General features: G+C 38.6%; 1 protein-coding gene across 3 annotated transcripts in view; it reads right to left on the bottom strand.

Annotated features, from left to right (window-relative positions):
* Positions 1-3177: 3177 nt before the first annotated feature.
* Positions 3178-20790, bottom strand: part of DCAKD (dephospho-CoA kinase domain containing) — a 202880-nt gene continuing 185267 nt past the window's right edge. For all 3 annotated transcript variants that reach the window (XM_053699868.1, XM_053699860.1, XM_053699854.1), the window contains exon 5: positions 3178-4173. In XM_053699868.1, the coding sequence (XP_053555843.1) occupies positions 3888-4173 (286 nt within the window). In that variant the 3' untranslated portion in view covers positions 3178-3887. The remainder of the gene's footprint in view (positions 4174-20790) is intronic.

Here is a 20790-nt window from a genome sequence, read left to right as displayed (position 1 = left end):
TACAATATAACTAATAGTTACATTGTAGCTATCTTAGGTTTTATTTTTATTTCACAGGCAAGTTTGAATTTATTTTAACTAGGTAGACTAGTTAGAAAATAGTTATTAACTATTTAATAACTACCTAGCTAAAATAAATACAAATTTACCTGTAAAATAAAACCTAACCTGTCTTAGACTAACACCTAACTTTACACTACAATTAAATAAATTAAATTAATTAAATACAATTAACTAAATTACAAAAAAAACCACCCCACTAAATTACACAAAATAAAAAATAAATTATCAGATATTTAAACTAAAATTTAAACTAAACCTATCAAAATAAAAAAAAGCCCCCCCCCCCCCCCCAAAATAAAAAAAACCTAGCCTAAACTAAACTACCAATAGCCCTTAAAAGGGCCTTTTGCGGGGCATTGCCCCAAAGAAATCAGCTCTTTTACCTGTAATAAAAAATACAAACAACCCCCCAACAGTAAAACCCATCACCCACACAACCAACCCCCCAAATAAAAACCTAACTAAAAAAACCTAAGCTCCCCATTGCCCTGAAAAGGGCATTTGCATGGGCATTGCCCTTTAAAGGGCATTTAGCTCTTTTTCTGCCCAAACGCTAATCTAAAAATAAAACCCACCCAATAAACCCTTAAAAAAACCTAACACTAACCCCCGAAGATCCACTTACAGTTTTTGAAGACCAGACATCCATCCTCAACGAAGCTGGGAGAAGTCTTCATCCAAGCAGCAAGAAGTCCTCAACGAAGCCGGGAGAAGTCCTCAACGAAGCAGCAGAAATCTTCATCCAGACGGCGTGGAGCGGCTCCATCTTCAAGACATCCAGCGCGGAGCATCCTCTTCAATCAACATCTTCTTGAAGAATGAAGGTTCCTTTAAATTACGTCATCCAAGATGACGTCCCTTGAATTCCGATTGGCTGATAGAATTTAATCGGAATTAAAGGTGAAAAAATCCTATCGGCTGATTGGATCAGCCAATAGGATTGAACTTAATTAACTAACTTAATTCTGATTGGCTGATAGAATTCTATCAGCCAATCGGAATCTAAGGGACGCCATCTTGGATGACGTCACTTAAAGGTACCTTCATTCTGTTTTAGTCGTCGGATGAAGAGGATGTCTTGAAGATGGACCCGCTCTGCGCCAGATGGATGAAGATAGAAGATGCCGTCTGGATGAAGACTTCTACCCATCTGGAGGACCACTTCTGCCCGGCTTGGATGAAGACTTTTGCCTGTTTGGAAGACCACTTCGCCCGGCTTGGATGAAGACGTCTCCCGATAAGTCGATCTTCAGGGGGTTAGTGTTAGTTTTTTTTTTAAGGGTGTATTGGGTGGGTTTTATTTTTAGATTAGGGTTTGGGCGGCAAAAGAGCTAACTGCCCTTTTAAGGGCAATGCCCATCCAAATGCCCTTTTTCAGGGCAATGGGGAGCTTAGGTTTTTTTAGATAGTATTTTATTTGGGGGGTTGGTTGTGTGGGTGGTGGGTTTTACTGTAGGGGGGTTATTTGTATTTTTTTTACAGGTAAAAGAGCTGATTACTTTGGGGCAATGCCCCGCAAAAGGCCCTTTAAAGGGCTATTCGTAAATTAGTTTAGGCTAGGGTTTTTTTTTATTTTGGAGGGGCTTTTTTTATTTTAATAGGGCTATTAGATTAGGTGTAATTAGTTTATATTTCTGTAATTTGTTTATTATTTTCTGTAATTTAGTGGGGTTTTTTTTGTAATTTAGCTAATTTAATTTAATTTATTTAATTGTATTTAATGTAGGGAATTTATTTAATTGCAGTGTAGTGTTAGGTGTTAGTGTAACTTAGGTTAGGTTTTATTTTACAGGTAAAGTTGTCTTTATTTTAGCTAGGTAGTTATTAAATAGTTAATAACTATTTAATAACTATTCTACCTAGTTAAAATAAATACAAACTTGCCTGTAAAATAAAAATAAATCGTAAGCTGGCTACAATGTAACTATTAGTTATATTGTAGCTAGCTTAGGGTTTATTTTACAGGTAAGTATTTAGTTTTAAATAGGAATAATTTAGTTAATGATAGGAATATTTATTTAGATTTATTTAAATTATATTTAAGTTAGGGGGTGTTAGGTTTAGGGTTAGACTTAGGTTTAGGGGTTAATAACTTTAATATAGTGGCAGTGACGTTGGGTGCGGTAGATTAGGGGTTAATAAATGTAGGTAGGTGGCATCGATGTTAGGGCCGGCAGATTAGGGGTTAATAATATTTAACTAATATCTGCGAGGTGGGAGTGCAGCGGTTTAGGGGTTAATATGTTTATTATAGAGGCGGCGACGTTGGGGGGGCAGATTAGGGGTTAATAAGTGTAGGTAGGTGGCGGCGACATTGGGGGCGGCAGATTAGGGGTTAATAAATATAATGTAGGTGTCGGTGATGTTGGGGTCAGCAGATTAGGGGTTCATAAATATAATGTAGGTGGCGGCGGTGTCCGGAGAGGCAGATTATGGGTTAAAATTTTTCTTATAGTGTGTGCGATGCGGGAGGACCTCGGTTTAGGGGTTAAGAGGTAGTTTATGGGTGTTAGTGTACTTTTTAGCACTTTAGTTATGAGTTTTATGTTATGGCGTTGTACCATAAAACTCATAACTACTGACTTTTAAATGCGTTAGGACTCTTGACAGGGTAGGCTGTACCGCTCACTTTTTGGCCTCCCAGGACAGACTCGTAATATCAGCGCTATGGAAGTCCCATAGAAAAAAGACTATACGAAGTTTACGTAAGTCGTTTTGCGGTAAGGCCAAAGAAGTGTGCGGTGCCCCTAAACCTGCAAGACTCGTAATAGCAGCGGGCGTAAAAAAGCAGCGTTACGACCTCTTAATGCTGCTTTTTTACCCTAACGCACAACTCGTAATCTAGCCGTGAGTTTACAATTAGAATTTAAAAAACTGAAACTCATATTCATTTAGGGGAACAAGTGATATTAGATTGTGAGATAGAGTTAACTTTACCTTCACTTTAAGTCATATTGCGGGATGTTGTGTATTCGTTTTCAGAATACCTAACCTTTTAACAGGTGAATCACATCATTTTCTAAACAAATACTGAACAATGAAAATGCAGTCTTCCCTTGTTGGGCTTCAACATCTACTAAATTTTGAACCTGAATATATTTACCAAATGATGAATTATGCAACAACCACAGTGCAATTTATTAAACCATTTTAGTACATGGCAGCAGTTTTGTCATTTATCATAAAATCAACACACAAACACGTCTTCAGTACTTTTTTCATTTAAAAAAACGTACGTAGCTTTAATACATTGTTCATTAAAGGAGTAAAACAATTAGAATATTTGGCATTAGTTTAAAGCAATAGATAATCTAAAAATGTATTATATATCACATCTAAATGTTGTTATTCTAAGCTTCTATATGTGCATGATCTCCCTTTAATGCACATTCACTTTGCCGCATGATAAAATTCACAATTGTAATTTAAAAACATTAACATTTTAAATATTAAAACATGAAATGGTGTTAAAATATTATACAGAAGACTCTTTGGTTATTGGTGAAGTAATAATTTACAGAAAATGTAATGGATAAGTGGGATAACCTTTAAAATGAGGTGTTAGGGACCAGTGCAGAAAACAGAATTCAAGTAGTCTGAAAAAAGCGAAACTGAGGAGTAATTAAAGAAAATAGAGTAAAATGGTTTTCTGTTTCTTCCTGTTAAAAGTACAGGCAGACTGCACAATGTCACAGGTGTAAAAAGTACGTAATAGATAAAAAGCGTTAAACTTGTTCATCTGAGTAAAATTAAGAGAATTTAAAACAAGTCACCGCCATAAAGTCATTTTGCCTATAAAGAGAAGGGGAACTAAATCTTTTCTTTTAATGCCAGAATCGCCTAAGGAGGCCCCAGAAGAAAGCTACCAGTCCTGTGGCTATTGTTATAGCAGCCACTCGAGCTGGCAGGTAACCTCGTGAGGCTTCTAACCGTGCGTGCAGTTGCAGGACTTGACGTCTGGCAGTCTCCCTGTCTCCTGAGTTGTTGATGACATGGTCGGCCAGTGGGAGTTTGCTGTCCAGAGGGAGCTGTGCAGCCAGTCGTTTCCTGGCCTCTTCCTGAGAAAGAGAATTCCTCTTCATCAGACGCTCTAGCTGAGTCTGAGGATCACTGCAAAGCAAGAAAGAAAATAATATATTGAATAATATTTGGGCCTGGATACTATTAGGACAGGATGGCACTTATATACTTGTTATGAAATTATAATTCCTGGCATTGACAGTGAGACAAATTCACATCTACACCATGAAGGGCAAAATATTTTCTGAGACAAACTTAGAGATTGAAGAAATGATTAGTATAGATCCTCAGTAGTTTTTTTTGGTAATAGGATAATCCTTAAAAAAGTATGGGGGAACTATATTTTGCAAAAATAATTATCCCTAGAATAAGGGAATTTTGTTACTTATTAAAGGGACACTGAACCCAAATGTTTTTCTTTCGTGATTCAGATAGAGCATGCACTTTTAAGCAACTTTCTAATTTACTCCTATTATCAATTTTTCTTCATTCTCTTGCTATCTTTATTTGAAAAAGAAGGCATCTAAGCTTTTTGTTGGTTCAGAACTCTGGACAGCACTTGTTTATTGGTGGATGAATTTATTCACCAATCAGCAAGGACAACCCAGGTTGTTCACCAAAAATGGGCCGGCATCTAAACTTAGATTCTTGCATTTCAAATAAAGATACCAAGAGAATAAAGAAAATTTGATAATAGGAGTAAATTAGAAAGTTGCTTAAAATGTCATGCTCTATCTGAATCACAAAAGAAAAAAATTGGTTTCAGTGTCCCTTTAAACTTATAAATAGGCACACTCTGGAGTCACTTTTTTTATCAGTCGTATTCAAATAAAAAATAGTTTTCCATTCACCCAATCATGAATTACAGATAAAAACACAGGTCTAGGTTATGAGTGGAGCGCAAATTAGCGCTGCTGCTCGTGCTTTAACTCCTCTAGAAGTAAGCTTCTTGTGTGGCCGGGTAGCGAGCGTATTACAAGTTGAGTGTTACCCTGATACGTGCAAAAAGCCAAACTTCGAATATAGCAACAGCGTTAACATATTCTCCCATAGACTTGAATGGAGCACGAAAATTGGAAAAAACACCCTACTCACACGCAAACTCGATCACGTTTAACCAAAGTGCGCTAACTTGACATGAAATATGAATATTTCCCATTCTAATGTTCTTCACACAGCAGAATATGTTTTAATTATTCTTAACTCCTTAAAGGGAAATAAACAAGTTGGGATAGAGATAAAATATAATAATATGTACTTTAATTACTTTACCTGCAAATTTATACTGCAGTGCCTCGCCATTAACCCTTTCTATTTAGTTTCTGAATTGTAAAGCTCTAACTTCACCCACACATTTCCTTCTATGGCTGTATCTATATCTATTGTTGTTTTAGTAGAATGCAAAAGTGAACAGGGATTATCTACTGGAGCATGTCTAGAAGCTGTGAACTCAGTTGAAATACAATGCCTGTGTCTAAACACTAAGGGGGGGGTGGAGCACAGTGCTCCAGACAGCATGGCTTTTTGACTAATTTTGCTTATTTTTAAAAAATGATTTAAAATAATTGGCGGCAATTTTTAAACAATTTTTTTTCAAACTATTTTTACTTAATTAGCCCTTTTAGGAAATGCACAGTTCTCAACAGTTTTATGGCACTTTAACCCAATATGACGTGTATATACGTCATGCGGTACTTTGTCTATCGTACCTTATTTTGTATATATACGTTGGAGCTGCAGAAAGCGCGAGCAGTTTACACTGTAAAATTACAACCAAGAGCTGGAGTTTCTGAGCTCCAGGCATCTGCCTACATATGGAACCCGAGACTGATAGGTGCTCTGGTTCCATATGAAGGCAGATGCCAGATTGTTACAGACGGTGACACTGTGTGTGTCACCGTCTGTAACACGGTGGGAAGTGTGGGAGGGAAACCCAGGAGGCGGGTAGGCATTCCAGCAGTGAAGGGAGTGAGTGAGATGGCCCTACACTGCAGAAAAAAATAAAATAAAATAAAGGGAGAGGGAGGGATGGAAAGCTACACTTCAGAAAAAAGTGGGGATCCCTAACTAACAATCTCCAAAGGGGGGGAGGTGGGGGGACCATTACAGGAAATGTTAATGCACCCCTGAGATACGATTTCCAACACCCAAGTTCCCTGAACTGATCTTTCCCAAGCCTCTTGAAAAAATATTGAATCTGCCCCTACCAAAGCTTTGTCTGGAATGGGGGCCACACCTTCATGTTGACTTTCAGGCAGGAGTAGGTTTCCTGGCTTGTTTGGATTTGGGCTAAACATTGTTAGGTGTCCAATAAACTTTAGGTGAGCCTGTTCACTGGGTAGAGTAGGGGGGGCCTTATGAATGTTGAAAGGAGCAAAAGCCTCCTGCAGACCTATATCTGATGTTAGACTTTTTATCATGTGGCAAGAAAGCTTGTTTATCTCTTGTAATTGTCCAGGCCTAGTCCAAAGAAAACCTTTCACTGAAAAGGAGATTGCTGCCTGTTCTTAGAGACCATATCAGCAGGCCAGGACTTGAGAAATAATGCTAGTCTAGCCAGAACAGCTATAGCAGTGCTTTTTGCATACATGCATATCATTTCAACAGCTGCAGCACATATAAAGCTGTTTGCAGTCCTGATTAAATTCAAGGTATCTTGGATCTCTTCCAGAGAAGCTTCCCCATACATTAGTTCTAATAGGTTATCAGGTAGGTACAGCAGGCACAGCTAGTTTGTGGAAAGCTGTCAGTAGTATTGTAGACACAGGAGACTCGGCAGCCACAGGATACCCAGCGGGTACTGTTGGTGAGGCTGCCACGGGACATCAGATAGGTACAGCAAGCACAGCTGGTTTGAGGAAAGCTGAGCATACGCAGGTACAAGGTAAGTGAGCTTGGCTTACACAGAAACAAGATTGTACTGCAATAACTCAGCCCAGAGTGATGGGCTTAGTAAACTTTTATAGGGACTCCCACACCTGAGACCTCCAGGTGGGAGTTCCGGTAATTAGAACACGGCCCCTTTAAATCTAGGCAGTGTGCAGCTGCGTGCACCTAGGGGAAGTAAGCATGAGCTTGGCCCTGGTGTTTTTCCATGTGGGACGCTGAGGTTGGGGAAGCAGGATTTGGCGTATGTTTCCCTGAGTACCTGACCAAAAGCACAGTTTATGCTGCTGTTTTTTGCAGTCAACAGTATCCAAAAGGTAGTCTGGAACATTGTGCCTGTTTGGAATTAAATAACTGCAGCTCCGTGCAGCTCTGTGTGTCTCATATTTACCAAGCTTTGACGGTCTTGTCTAACAAACTTTAACAGTCAGAGTGGGCGTAACAAGAAGTGGATAAGAAGACAGCACCTCATAGTGCAGAAAAACTCCAAAATGTGAAGTGACAGGTTGACAACAAGCGTCTGAAAATATACTCACAAGAATACTGGCACTCTTATAGAAAGAAGTGTGAATGTGCAGGCTGACGTTTTCAGCAGTCAGCACGCTGGATTGTGGATGATACAATCAATAGTGAATCCGGCTCTGGGCTCTCCTCTGTCGTTAAACCAGGATCTTCTATGAAGACACCGATTGTGGTATGCAGCTTCTGCTTAACCACAGGGATTCCGTAAATGTTAACAGAGGTGGCCGTATGTAGAGAATCGCTAACGGGTTCAAATATTCCAAGGAAACAAGGACAGGGTAATGCTGATAAAAGGCTTTAGGTAAAATCAGATGATTATTTATTGGTGAGCTTAAAACGCGTTTCTCGGCCGCAAACTCCTGGCCGTTTCATCAAGTTAAGTTATTATCGATCATACATTTCCAAGACCAGCAGCCCAATTTTTCACAGCTTACCAACATACTAGAGACTAAGTTACCTTTGTGGGACTTCACATATTACTATATGGACACTTCCCAACAATATTTGGGCACTAGTATGTGACAAGATTTCGTTTTTTCATGTTGTTTTTATTATTTGACTTTTAGATTTATGCGATTAGGTGTTTTATATATATATATATATATATATATATATATATATATATATATATATATATATATATATATATATATATATGTATATATATATATATATTTCACATTGTAAATTAGCACATTTTGATCCAATCAATTATTTTATGATTTAATTATTCTGTGTACCTTTTATAGGTTTGTGACCACATGGCAAACATTATAAAGTAGGAGCCAACACGGTATTGCATTTATAGTGGCACACTCTATTACTATACATCCAGTATAGCCTTGTAACAAGAAGTGACTAGCAACGCGTTTCAGCTGATCGGTACAGCCTTTGTCATAATAGCCGTCTCCAAATTATACGTTCTTTGGTTATCTCAATTAACCCTTTAGTCATTGTGTGTGGGATAATGCCTGAAGCTACCAAACATATATAACCAATGGATGTTTACTAGCTCTATATTGGTTACCTTTTATTGAATCAATTTTATTGGTTACTAGCTCTATATTGCTTACCTTTTATTGAATCAATTTTATTGGTTACCTTTTATGAATCAATTATAGCACTCACAAACATCTATATACTGTATTTCCTACAAATCACACTCAGTCTGAATAATAATTGATGATACAATATAATTACATAATTTACAATTACATATATTACAATATATTACAATTTCATAGTAGAATGCAACAATATATCAATACACTGTAGCAAAAAGGATAAATATAAAGCAAAGTACTGTTCTGTCTGCCCCCTCTGCATATTTTGCAGGGATAAAAGTCTTGCAATGCAGTACCCAAAACTGATCTTTCATTCCTATTCTTACTTTTTTTCTAACTGTAGGAGCCAGTATTTTCCTAAACATTTTAGATTTCCTATCTATAAAGCATTGGAGTTTTTGAGAGTCAACGGCCTATTTTTGTATATGATTTTAAAATATTCTTATTGATAATTTTTTCTATCATCCAACTGTTTTCACTATAGTTATAAAAGGCACAACTATTATATAATTTGTTTCAGCATTATTTCTAATATTGGGCTAGATTATAAGTGGAGTGCTATTTAAACGTGCACCCATAAAGAGACAAATTTGCCCATTTAGGGGCGCACGTTAAATAACCAGCCATTAAAAGTGGCGGGTTAATGCTACTGCGAGCTCACGGTAGAACTTTGCACTAAGTGCAATTAACCAGAGGTCAGACCTCTGGTTAATTAAAAAAAATGTCCCCCAATTTCCATCTAAATAAAGTGTATAGTTAATTTAGTAAAAAAAAAAAAAAATATGAGTGTTACTTAAAAAAAAAAAAAAACTGCACAAAGCAGTTATAAAGGGTTAAAGTGAGGGGATGTGGGGTGTTAGAAAAAACAGTCACTAAAAAGTGCCTTTGCATTGAAGTCTATGGGGACTGTGTTTTTACTTTTTACTTACATTAACCCATATTGGCCCCTTTATTAGGTACAGCTACCTAGTAGCTTTTTGAGCCTCCTTTAGCCTTCAAAACAGTCTAGGCATGGATTCAACAAGATGCTGAAAATGTGCAGGTATTGTGTACCATGCAGACATGAGTGTGTCCCGCAATTCCTGGAGATTCGATGGAATTGTAGGCCTCCAGCACAGAATTGAATTGAGATCCGGAGACTGAGCAGGCCACTGCAGAAAAGTTATTGTCATCTTCCAGGAACCATACCATAGTGATGTGTGCACCGGTGCATTATCCTGCTGGAAGTAACCATCTGCCTAAGGATAATCTGTCAACATGAAAGGATACACTTGGTCAGCAACAATGTTTATGTACGCTGTGGCATTCAGACCTGAATCTAGGGGTATTAATGAACCCAACGTTTGCCAGGAAAACATTCCCCACACCATAAAACTGCCCCCACTTCCTTGCACAGTTTTCATCCGACATGACGGGTCCATGGTTTCTTCTGTTTTCGGCAAATTCGAAGCCTGCCATCAACCTCACGCACTAGGAATGTCGACTCGTCAGACCAAGTGACCTTTTTCTTCGGCGTCACCTGAGGAAGGGGTGTGACCCTGAAACTAGTAGTGGTAACCTATACACAGAGTCTGGCCATGCAAGTTTTTGCAGTTTCTCTCGCTCTTCATTTATCAGAGTACTATATGATTTTTAGTTTTTTAAAAGGTTTTTAAACTTGTGATTTAATACTGCATATTTGTATGTTGTAAATTTGTATATTGTATGAAAGTGGGGACAATAGTGCTCCATTTCATCCCAAAAACTTTAATTTGCCCTCCATTGTGCAAATAGTTTTTTAACCTATGTGTTAGGACTATATACAATAGCAACATTTAAAACTATTGCTTTGTGAATAGGCATATGTTATATCTTTTTAATGCTCTACGACATGGTCTGTCAGTAAAATAAAGTGTTTTTTTCTACACATTGTGTATTTCTAGTTTATATTTGCTGTATACAGCACTGTTTATATACTCTCATACACAAATATATATGTAAATATATATATATATATATATATATATATATATATATATTACATTTGCAGCCCCCTGCGCTGTGCTAGGTTCTTTGCCGTGTCTCAAGGCATCAGTACGAGGCTCCCGTTGGAGCCTAGGGAAGCAAACTCTTGTGAGCGCAATGCTTCCAGGCATTCCGCTTAAAGGGACACTGAACCCAAATTTTTTCTTTCATGATTCAGATAGAGCATGCACTTTTAAACAACTTTTTAATTTACTTCTATTATCAATTATTCTTCCTTCTCTTGCTATCTTTATTTGAAAAAGAAGGCATCTAAGCTAAGGAGCCAGCAAATGTTTGGTTTCAGAACTATGGACAGCACTGGTTTATTGGTGCTGTCCAATCAGCAAGGACAACCCAGGTTGTTCACCAAAAATGGGCCGGCATCTAAACTTACATTCTTGCTTTTCAAATAAACATACCAAGAGAATGAAGAAAAATTGATAATAGTAGTAAATTAGAAAGTTGCTTAAAATTACATGCTCTATCTGAATCACAAAAGAAAAAATTTGGGTACAGTGTCCCTTTAACTTGTAATTTGCGTGCACTGGTATTACTTAGTGGAAAGCAAATATAGTGCTTGCGAAAGCGCAATTTTCGTAATCTAGCCCTTTATGAGCAAGATTACAAATTGCACTGCAAATCAGTTGCAAAAACCCCACGCGTGTGATTGTTTTCTTTGCATTTGGGGTTGTACAGTTATTACAAGTTGCAAAATAACTTATTTTGCTTGCGCGTTAAGCTGCGTAATGCAAACCTCAAAATCACGTGCACGTTCAGCCGTGTAATGCAAACCAAAAAATCACATGCGCATTCACGTATTCCCCATAGAAGTCAATGGAGAACACAAATAGAAAAAAAACTCTAATATGTTGCACAAAGCCCATGATGTATTCTCCTTGAAAAGTGTACATGAAAATACTAATATTTCATATTGCGAAAATGTTTTCGCAACGGAATATGTTCTATTTATTTCTAAATAAATATTTATCTATATATTTTATGATATTTGGACTGATATATCTAATTATTGCGAAACATGTATATGAATATATATATATATATATATATATAGATATATAGATATATATATATAGATATATCGAGATCTATATCTGAGATATTGTTTAATGTGCATAAGATTGTAATGTAAAATCTTTTCATTATCTCCATAGTTAAACATATCTCTACACATATAAATGCATGTTTCTTTATGTATGTGAATGTATGCCACTGTGAAATCCCTGCGTCGGCTTTTTGTTTTCTAACACCCGAGATCTCCTATCTTTGAGCCCTTATAACTTTTGTGTGCACTTTTTTTTAATAATTTGTATCAGACAGTGTTAATATGAGTGTAAGTGTACTTTGTAATGTATTTTTAAAGTGTTTTGTGAAACTTTTTTGTTGCTAAAAAGCACGGCCCCTCCGCATCAACACCACATACAAGAAATGTCAGAGTTATGTTTATAAGCAGGATAGGAGGGGTTGTATCACGTATATGTCCAATATATGTTTTTAAATTGGCTAAAGAAATATATTTAATGGGTGTTCCATGACCCCTCCACATCAGTGATCAGGTGCCCGTGAAGCATGAAACGCGTATGTTACGGAGGGGCCGGGGTCTTTCTTTTCTGCTTGTTTTACTCTGATATTCCTGGTGCATGACATATGTACTAATGCTTTGTTTTTAATGACTAAAACATGGAACGATTGACTTTACCTACCTAGTTAGGCTCTTTATATTTCAAGAGACATATGGGATTTGATTCTTTGGTGGATTTCTGTGTGCCGAACTGATTTTGTCTGAATGAATGAATCCTTGCTTATCAGTTGAAGAGACATGTTACCGAAAATGTTTCTTTTATGATTCAAATAGATAATACATTTTTGAACATCTTTCCAATGTACTTCTGTTATCAATTGTGCTTCATTCTCTTGGTATCCTTTATAAAGGGAGCAGCATTGCACCACTGGGAGCTAGCTGAACACATCAGTAACCTAATGACAAGAGGCATATATTTGCAGCCACCAATCAGCAAATAGATCCCAGCTCCTGTGCCTACCTAGGTATTCTTTTCAACATTGAATACCAAGAGAACTAAGCAAATTAGATAATAAAAGTGAATTTAATGATTTTTAAAAAAAAATTGTATGCTCTATCTGAATCATGAAAAAAAAGATATCGTGTCCCTTTAAAAAAAACAAAATGTATGCTTACCTGATAAATTTATTTCTGGATATGGTGAGTCTACGACGTCCTCAATTACTGTTGGGAATATCACTCCTGGCCAGCAGGAGGAGGCAAAGAGCATCACAGCAAAGCTGTTAAGTATCACTTCCTTTCCCACAAACCCCAGTCATTCGAACGAAGGGAAATGGAAAAAAAGAATAATACAAAGGTGTAAAGGTGCCTGACGTTTAGTCAAAAATTACTGTCTTAATAAAAAGGGTGGGGTTGTGGACTCACCATATCCGGAAAGAAAGACATTTATCAGGTAAGCATAAATTTTGTTTTCTTTCCTAAGATATGGTGAGTCCATGACAACCTCAATTACTGTTGGGAACCAATACCCAAGCTAAAAGACACAGATGACTAGGGAGGGAGAACAAAACAGGCACACCTAAACAGAAGGCACCACCGCTTGAAGAACCTTCTCCCAAAAGAAGCCTCAGCCGAGGCAAAAGTATCAAATTTGTAAAAATTGGAAAAAGTATGCAAAGAAGACCAAGTTGCAGCCTTGCAAATCTGTTCCACAGAAGCTTTCTTGAAGACCCAAGAAGAGGAAAACAGCCCTCGTGGAAAATCTCTCAGGAGGCTGCTGACCAGCAGTCTCAAAACAAAACAAATTATACTTCTCAACCATAAAGAAAGAGAAGTATCAGTCAATTTCTGAGCCTTACGTCTTCCTGAGAAACAAACAAACTGTGCAAAGGACTGGCAAAAATCCTTAGTCGCCTGAAAGCAGAATATTAGAACACGCACAACATCCAGGTTGTGCAACAAACGTTCCTTATGAGAAGAAGGATTAGGAAGAAAAACCCAACTTCGATCGAAAAACCGCCTTATCAGCATGAAAGATAAGGCAAATCCCACTGCAAAGCAAAGAGTTCCGAAACTCTTCGAGGAGAAGAGATAGCAAAAAGAAACCAAAACCTTCCAAGATAATAGCTTAAAATCTATGAAATACAAAGGCTCAAACGGAGCCAGGTGCAAAACTTTAAGAACAAGGATAAGGCTCCAAAGAGGAGCAACAGACTTAAACACAGGCCTGATTCTGACCAGGACCTGACAAAAGAATTGAACATCTCGCACATCCGCCAGACGTTTGTGTAACCAAAAAGATAATGCTGAAATCTGACCTTTCAGAGTACTGACTGACAATCCCTTCTCCAGACCTTCCTGGAGAAAAGACAAAATCCTAGGAATCCTAACCCTAATCCAAGAGTAGGCCTTAGATTCACACCAATAAAGATATTTACACCATACCTTTTGGTAAATCTTTCTAGTAACAGGCTTGCGAGCCGAAATCATGGTCTCAATGACTGACTCAGAAAAGCCACGCTTAGACAGAATTAAGCGTTCAATCTCCAAGCAGTCAGCTTCAGGGAAACAACATTTGGATGAAGGAATGGACCTTGAGTTAGAGCAATGACTCGTGGAAGGAGAGCAAACAGAGGAAACAGGTAAGCCAGACTGAAATCCCAGGGAACCGCCAGAGCATCTATCAGAATGGAATGCGGATCTCTTGACCTTGAACTGTACCTTGGAAGCTTGGTGTTCTGCCAAGACACCATCAGATCCAACTCCGGCATCCCCCATTTGAGGGTTAACCTGGAGAACACCTCCAGATGAAGAGCCCACTCCCCGGGATGAAATGTCTGTCTGCTTAGGAAGTCCGCTTCCCAGTTGTCCACTTCTGGAATGTGGATGGCAGATAGACAGCAACTGTGAGCTTCCGTCCACAGAGCAATCCGAGCCACCTCCTTCATGGCTAAGGAACTCCGAGTATCTCCCTGGTGGTTGAAGTAAGCCAATGAGGTGATATTGTCCAACTGGAACCTAATAAACCAGACAAGGACAACTGAGGTAAGCCATCAGAGAATTGTAAATCGCTCTTAACTCCAAGATGTTTATGGGGAGAGTAGTCTCCTGCCGAGTCCATAGTCCCTATGCCTTTAACAAGTCCCAGACTGCTCCCCAGCCCAGCAGGCTGGTGTACGTGGTCACAATCACCCAAGAAGGTCTCCAGAAGCATATGCCCTGAGCCAGATGCTCCTAAGAAAACCACCCCGGGAGAGAATCCCATGTCGGCAGACTAGATCTATCCACCGAGACAGATCCACATGATCCCTGTTCCACTAACTGAGCACGCATAACAGCAGAAGTCTCAGAAGGATTCGAGCAAAAGGATGAAGTCCAATGAAGACACCATCAGACCAATAACCTCCATACATAGAGCCACTGAAGGTCGCAGAGGAAGGCAAGTAGAAAGAATCTCTGAGCTTCTGAACCTCTGTCAGAAATATTTTCAGAGATAGGGAAACTAAGAAAACTACCCCTGTAGCTAGAACAAGGGAACTCTTTTCCAGATTCACTTTCCATCCGAGAGGACGTAGACAAGACAACAAGATCTCATTTGAGAATTTGCTTGTTGAAAGGATGGCGCCTGAACCAATATGTCATCCAGAAAGGCGTCTGAAACCTAAGTACTGCCAAGAGAGTCTCCAGAACCTTTGAGAAAATTCTGGGAGCAGTGGCAAGACCAAGGACAGAGCCACAAACCAAAAATCTCAAGAACTTGAATATACACGCCCTTCAGGTCTATTGTGGTCAGGAACTAACCCTCTTGGACCAAGGAAGAATGGAACGAATGGTTGCTATCTTCAAGGACGATACCCTGAGAAAACTGTTGAGACACTTAGGTCTAGAATAAGATGAAACGTTTCCTCCTTTTGGGAACCCCAACAGGTCTGATTAAAATCCTAGACCCTGTTCCCTAACAGGAACTGGTATTATCACTCCCAGAGAGAAAAGTCCCAAACGCAATTCAAAAATGCCTCTCTTTTATCTGGACTGCAGATAAAATTGAGGGGAGGAACTTGCCTCTGGGAAGAAAGGATTTAAATTCTATTCAGAAACCCCGAGATACTAAGTCCACAATCTATCTGGGAGATCTTGTATCCTTCCTGAAAACAACAGAGAAATTCAGCCCCCCACTTGGTCCGATCCTGGATCAGGGGCAAACCAACATGCTGACTTAGACTCAGCTCCGTTTTTCTTCTGCTGATGTCCTTAGGTCTATTTGTCTAGTTTTGTGGTAGAAAAGACACTTTTCCACCCGTAATATCAGAAATATTCCTGTCAGATCAGGATCAAATAAGGTCTTACCCTTTTAAGGAAGCGCCAGAAGCTTGGACTCAGAGGAAAAATCTGCTAATCAAGAATATAGCCACAAAATAATAGGCTAGCTTAAGAGCCTTAACTCGGACCTGGATCCCCTCTAAGGAGTCTCTATCATGAATGATTCAGACAAGGCGACGCACCAAAGGATGCCACACTTGACACAGTGGCAATACAAACTTCAAATAAGCCTCCAACTTGTCCATTAGTCCCTAAAAGAGCAACTATCCTCTATAGGGATCGTAGATGTCTAAGCCAGAGTAGAAAACAAATTAATTAATTAATTAATTAATAATGGAGTCAGCGACAGGAAAACATCTTTAAAGACAGGAGACGGGGGGAAGGTATCCCTGGCTTCTCCTATTCCCGAGAAATAATTTCTGTTGAACAGGCTGGAACAGGAAACACTTCCACAGAGGAAGGAACACTGTATTAACTATTAAGTTTACTAGATTTCTTAGGGTTGACAACGACAGGCGTATCGAAGTTGTCCAAGGTAGCCAAAACATCATTTAAAAATACACAGAGGTGTTCAAGATTAAATCTGAAGGACACTACTTCAGTATCAGAAGAAGGAATTATACTGTACAAATCTGAGATTTCACCATCAGGGGCTACCAACGTATCCTCCTCATCAGACCTATGAGGGGCAATCTGAGTAGCAGCAGGTGGAACAGAAACCTTACTAACTGAATCTCTAATTTTCCTCTTGCGATTTCCCTTTAGTATAGGAAAAGCAGATAATGCCACAAATACCGCTGAAGATACCTGGGCAGCAATTTCTGCCGGCAAATAAACTCCTCCAGGAGATTGAGAGGAACCGCAGGGCATTGCATTTGACACCATGAAGGCTTGGAACACTTAAGGAGAAAACTGTGGCATTGCCTGAACAGCATCATCCTGAGAGGCATGAGGCTCAGAAAAAATAAAAAGGAATTTTCCTTTAAATTTAAAAGTTCTCATTTCAATAGGAGAAACCAAACTCTATAATGCAAGGCAGAGCAGATGTATGTCAATAGGAACAAGGTTCAAGCTCCGTGAACAGAACTCACAAAAACAAGCATAAAAAAAAACATTTAAAAAATTGTGTTGTCACTTTAAATCATATAAAATTGCAGTAAAACATAGGAACAAACCCCTGTTCCAAAATAAGTTGTACTGTCACTTTAAGGACTTTCCTCACTTTAAGAGACCGTAAGAGATTAAACCAGCGCTCCAAAACCGTTGAACCACACAGGTCCCAAACGGTTTAAAGTACACTTGGTACTTAGCCCCTTAGACTACTTATTACACTTTAAAATAAATACACTACTCAGATCTCGGATAAGAAAGCGGGGTCACATGACCAGATTCAATAACCAACTGAAAATAGCACCGCTTCATTCCTAAAGCTAAGAAGGAAGGCAGAGACAACATGGCACCTGTTACTCTCATAAGCGCGCAAACTGAAAAACAGAGCGCTAGATTACAGTTATAACTGCTTAAATTAACTGTCGACACTACTCCAACTAGGAACGGAAGAGATTAGAGGGAGACACAAAATCGGCCTGAGGAGAGAACGGTGCTTTTAACAAAGCACGCGCCCCCAGCCGATAATTCAGATACAGATAAATGCCTCTCCCTGTAGTTGTAAATTGCTCTCCCGCAATATCACCCCTTGCAGGGACCGATAAACAAAGATCAGAGTCACAAGTCTTAATAAATGTAAAAAGAAATCTGGCACCACCAGATTGAATTTTACTTCAAAACAAATACACTTATAAGAATAAAAAGTCTGCTATATAGTGCCTAATATAATTGAGCCCCACACAACTGGTTAACCCCTTCATCACCAATGAAGGAGAAGCAGTCTCTCTCACCTATGTCACATTAAGTGCCTGCACGCTGCCAAAGAAATATCCCAACTAGGATATATAATGTCCCAATTAATGTTTGCAGAATCCTTTAAAGTGCACAGTCTCCCATACTTAGAAGACAAAAGGTACTTACCCGCATCTGGCAATCCGGCAGGAGGACAGCTTACACGGTGTGAGAGGATGCCACTCCTCACAGAGACCTGTAGAAAAAAGAAAGAACAGTGTAAACCTACTCTGGCTTTCTATACCATGGGCCGCAAATATGTTAGGAAAACGCAGCAAGGCCCACCTTACAAGTTCCTAACTGCTTTAAAGCCACCACTGCCCCACTGAAGAGACTAACGTGGATTGTGGCTAGACCCAAAAATCTTGCTTGTAGCGAAAGAAATCCAATTTTCTTCAGACACCAAAACGTCACCTCCTCCATGCACCAAGGCAAAGCGAATGACTGGGGTTTGTGGTAAGGGAAGTGATACTTAACAGTTTTGCTGTGGTGTTCTTTGCCTCCTCATGCTGGCCAGGAGTGATATTCCCAACAGTAATTGAGGACGTTGTGGACTCACTATATCTTAGGAAAGAAAGTATCTCATCCTTTTTACTCTTTGGCTTTGATACTTTATTTGATTTAAATATTGATTTTCCTCCTATACAGCCTCTCCTCCTGATAACCTTCCTTTTGTCTTACTGAGCCTCCTAAAGAGTGGTGATTTTTTCCTAAAAAAAAAAGTTCTATAATGCAAAGTGTTATGATTCATATGTTCCTTAGAAGTAGATGATTCTTGATTTTAATAATGAATTTGTTCATTATCGTTACCTCTACGTACTAGAGGGAGTATCTGTTCTCATTAATCAAATGGATAGTATTCTTATTTCTATTAGGATATTGTAAAGATTTATTGTGACTTCTTTGTTTTTGTTTACATTTTCTATAATTATAATGTGTTTTTTTATCTATCACTTTCTGCCAATTAGGTCTCAAATCTACGTATGTTTCTTTTTTATTTATTCCATTAGAATTTGAATTACCCACCTTTATTTTCCCTTTTTTAGATTTTTGTGGGAATGTACATTTATCCCTTCGTCTTTTTTAGGTTATCTCTTCCATTACTTTTGTTCTTTTGATAAATATCATGGGCGCGATCAAATATACAGCGCAGGTTTCGGTGCAAGCGTGGGAACCTGCGTCACCCGTAATTTCACCTTGCACATCTGGGTATTACATATACCCTGCCGGCAGTACATAAAGTGCCGTAAGTCTGAGAAACTAGCGATTTCCAGAAATAAGCATAAATACAAATTTCTGGAGTCGCTAGTGACTTACAGCACTTTAGAAACTGCCGGCGTATAAGAAAAGTAAAGGAAATCAAATCTCCCGTAACAGTCTAACCTGCCTCCCAAAATAAGCCCGACACGTAAAACCCCTATATCCACAATCCCCCCTCTCATTACTAATAATAAATGTATTAACCCCTAGACCGACAACCCCCCACAACGCAATAAGCCTAATTATTAACCCCTAAACCGCAATAGCCCACACCGCAAGTAATAACTAAATTATTAACCCCTAAACCTCCATAGCCCACAACGCAATTAACCTATTCTAGTATTAACCCCTAAACCGCTATAGCCCACATAGCCTATTAAATGTATTAACCCCTAATCTGCCCCCACCAACGTCGCCACCACTATAATAAAGTTATTAACCCCTAAACCTAAGTCTAACCCTAACACCCCCTAACTTAAATATTATTTAAATAAATCTAAATAAAATTAATATTATTAACTAAATTATTCCTATTTAAAACTAAATCCTTACCTATAAAATAAACCCTAAGATAGCTACAATATAATTAATAATTACATTGTAGCTATTTTAGGATTTATTTTTATTTTACAGGCAACTTTGTATTTATTTTAACTAGGTACAATAGCTATTAAATAGTTAATAACTATTTAATAGCTACCTAGTTAAAATAAGAACAAATTTACCTGTAAAATAAAACCTAACCTAAGTTACAATTACACCTAACACTACACTATCATTAAATTAATTAAATCAATTAACTACAATTACCTAAAATTAAATACAATTAAATAAAATAAACTATAGTACAAAAAAAACTAACACTAAATTAAAGAAAAAAAAATTACAAGAAGTTTAAACTAATTACACCTAATCTAAGCCCCCTAATAAAATAAAAAAGCCCTCCAAAATAATAAAATTCCCTACCCTATACTAAATAACAAATAGCCCTTAAAAGGGCTTTTTGCGGGGCATTGCCCCAAAGTAATCAGCTCTTTTACCTGTAAAAAAAGAAATACAACCCCCCCAACATTAAAACCCACCACCCACACACCCAACCTTACTCTAAAACCCACCCAAACCCCCCTTAAAAAAACCTAACACTACCCCCTTGAAGTTCACCCTACCTTGAACCGTCTTCACCCAGCCGGGCAGAAGTCTTCATCCGATCCGGGCACAAGTGGTCCTCCAGCCAGGCAGAAGTCTTCATCTGATCCTCGCAGAAGAGGTCCTCCAGCCGGGCAGAAGTCTTTATCCAAGCGGCATCTTCTATCTTCTTCCATCCGACGAGGAGAAGCTCCATCTTGAAGACCTCAGACGCGGAGCATCCTTCCTGGCCGACAGACTAACGACGAATGAAGGTTCCTTTAAATTATGTCATCCAAGATGGCGTCCCTTGAATTCCGATTGGCTGATAGCATTCTACCAGCCAATCGGAATTAAGGTAGGAAAAATCCTATTGGCTGATGCAATCAGCCAATCAGATTGAAGTTCAATCCGATTGGCTGATCCAATCAGCCAATAGGATTGAGCTTGCATTCTATTGGCTGTTCCAATCAGCCAATAGAATGCGAGCTCAATCCTTTTGGCTGATTGCATCAGCCAATAGGATTTTTCCTACCTTAATTCCGATTGGCTGATAGAATTCTATTAGCCAATCGGAATTGAAGGGAC

This window comes from Bombina bombina, chromosome 1 (genome assembly GCF_027579735.1).
Source record: "Bombina bombina isolate aBomBom1 chromosome 1, aBomBom1.pri, whole genome shotgun sequence".
Lineage (NCBI taxonomy): Eukaryota > Metazoa > Chordata > Amphibia > Anura > Bombinatoridae > Bombina > Bombina bombina.
This window is presented reverse-complemented; position numbering and strand designations above follow the sequence as displayed.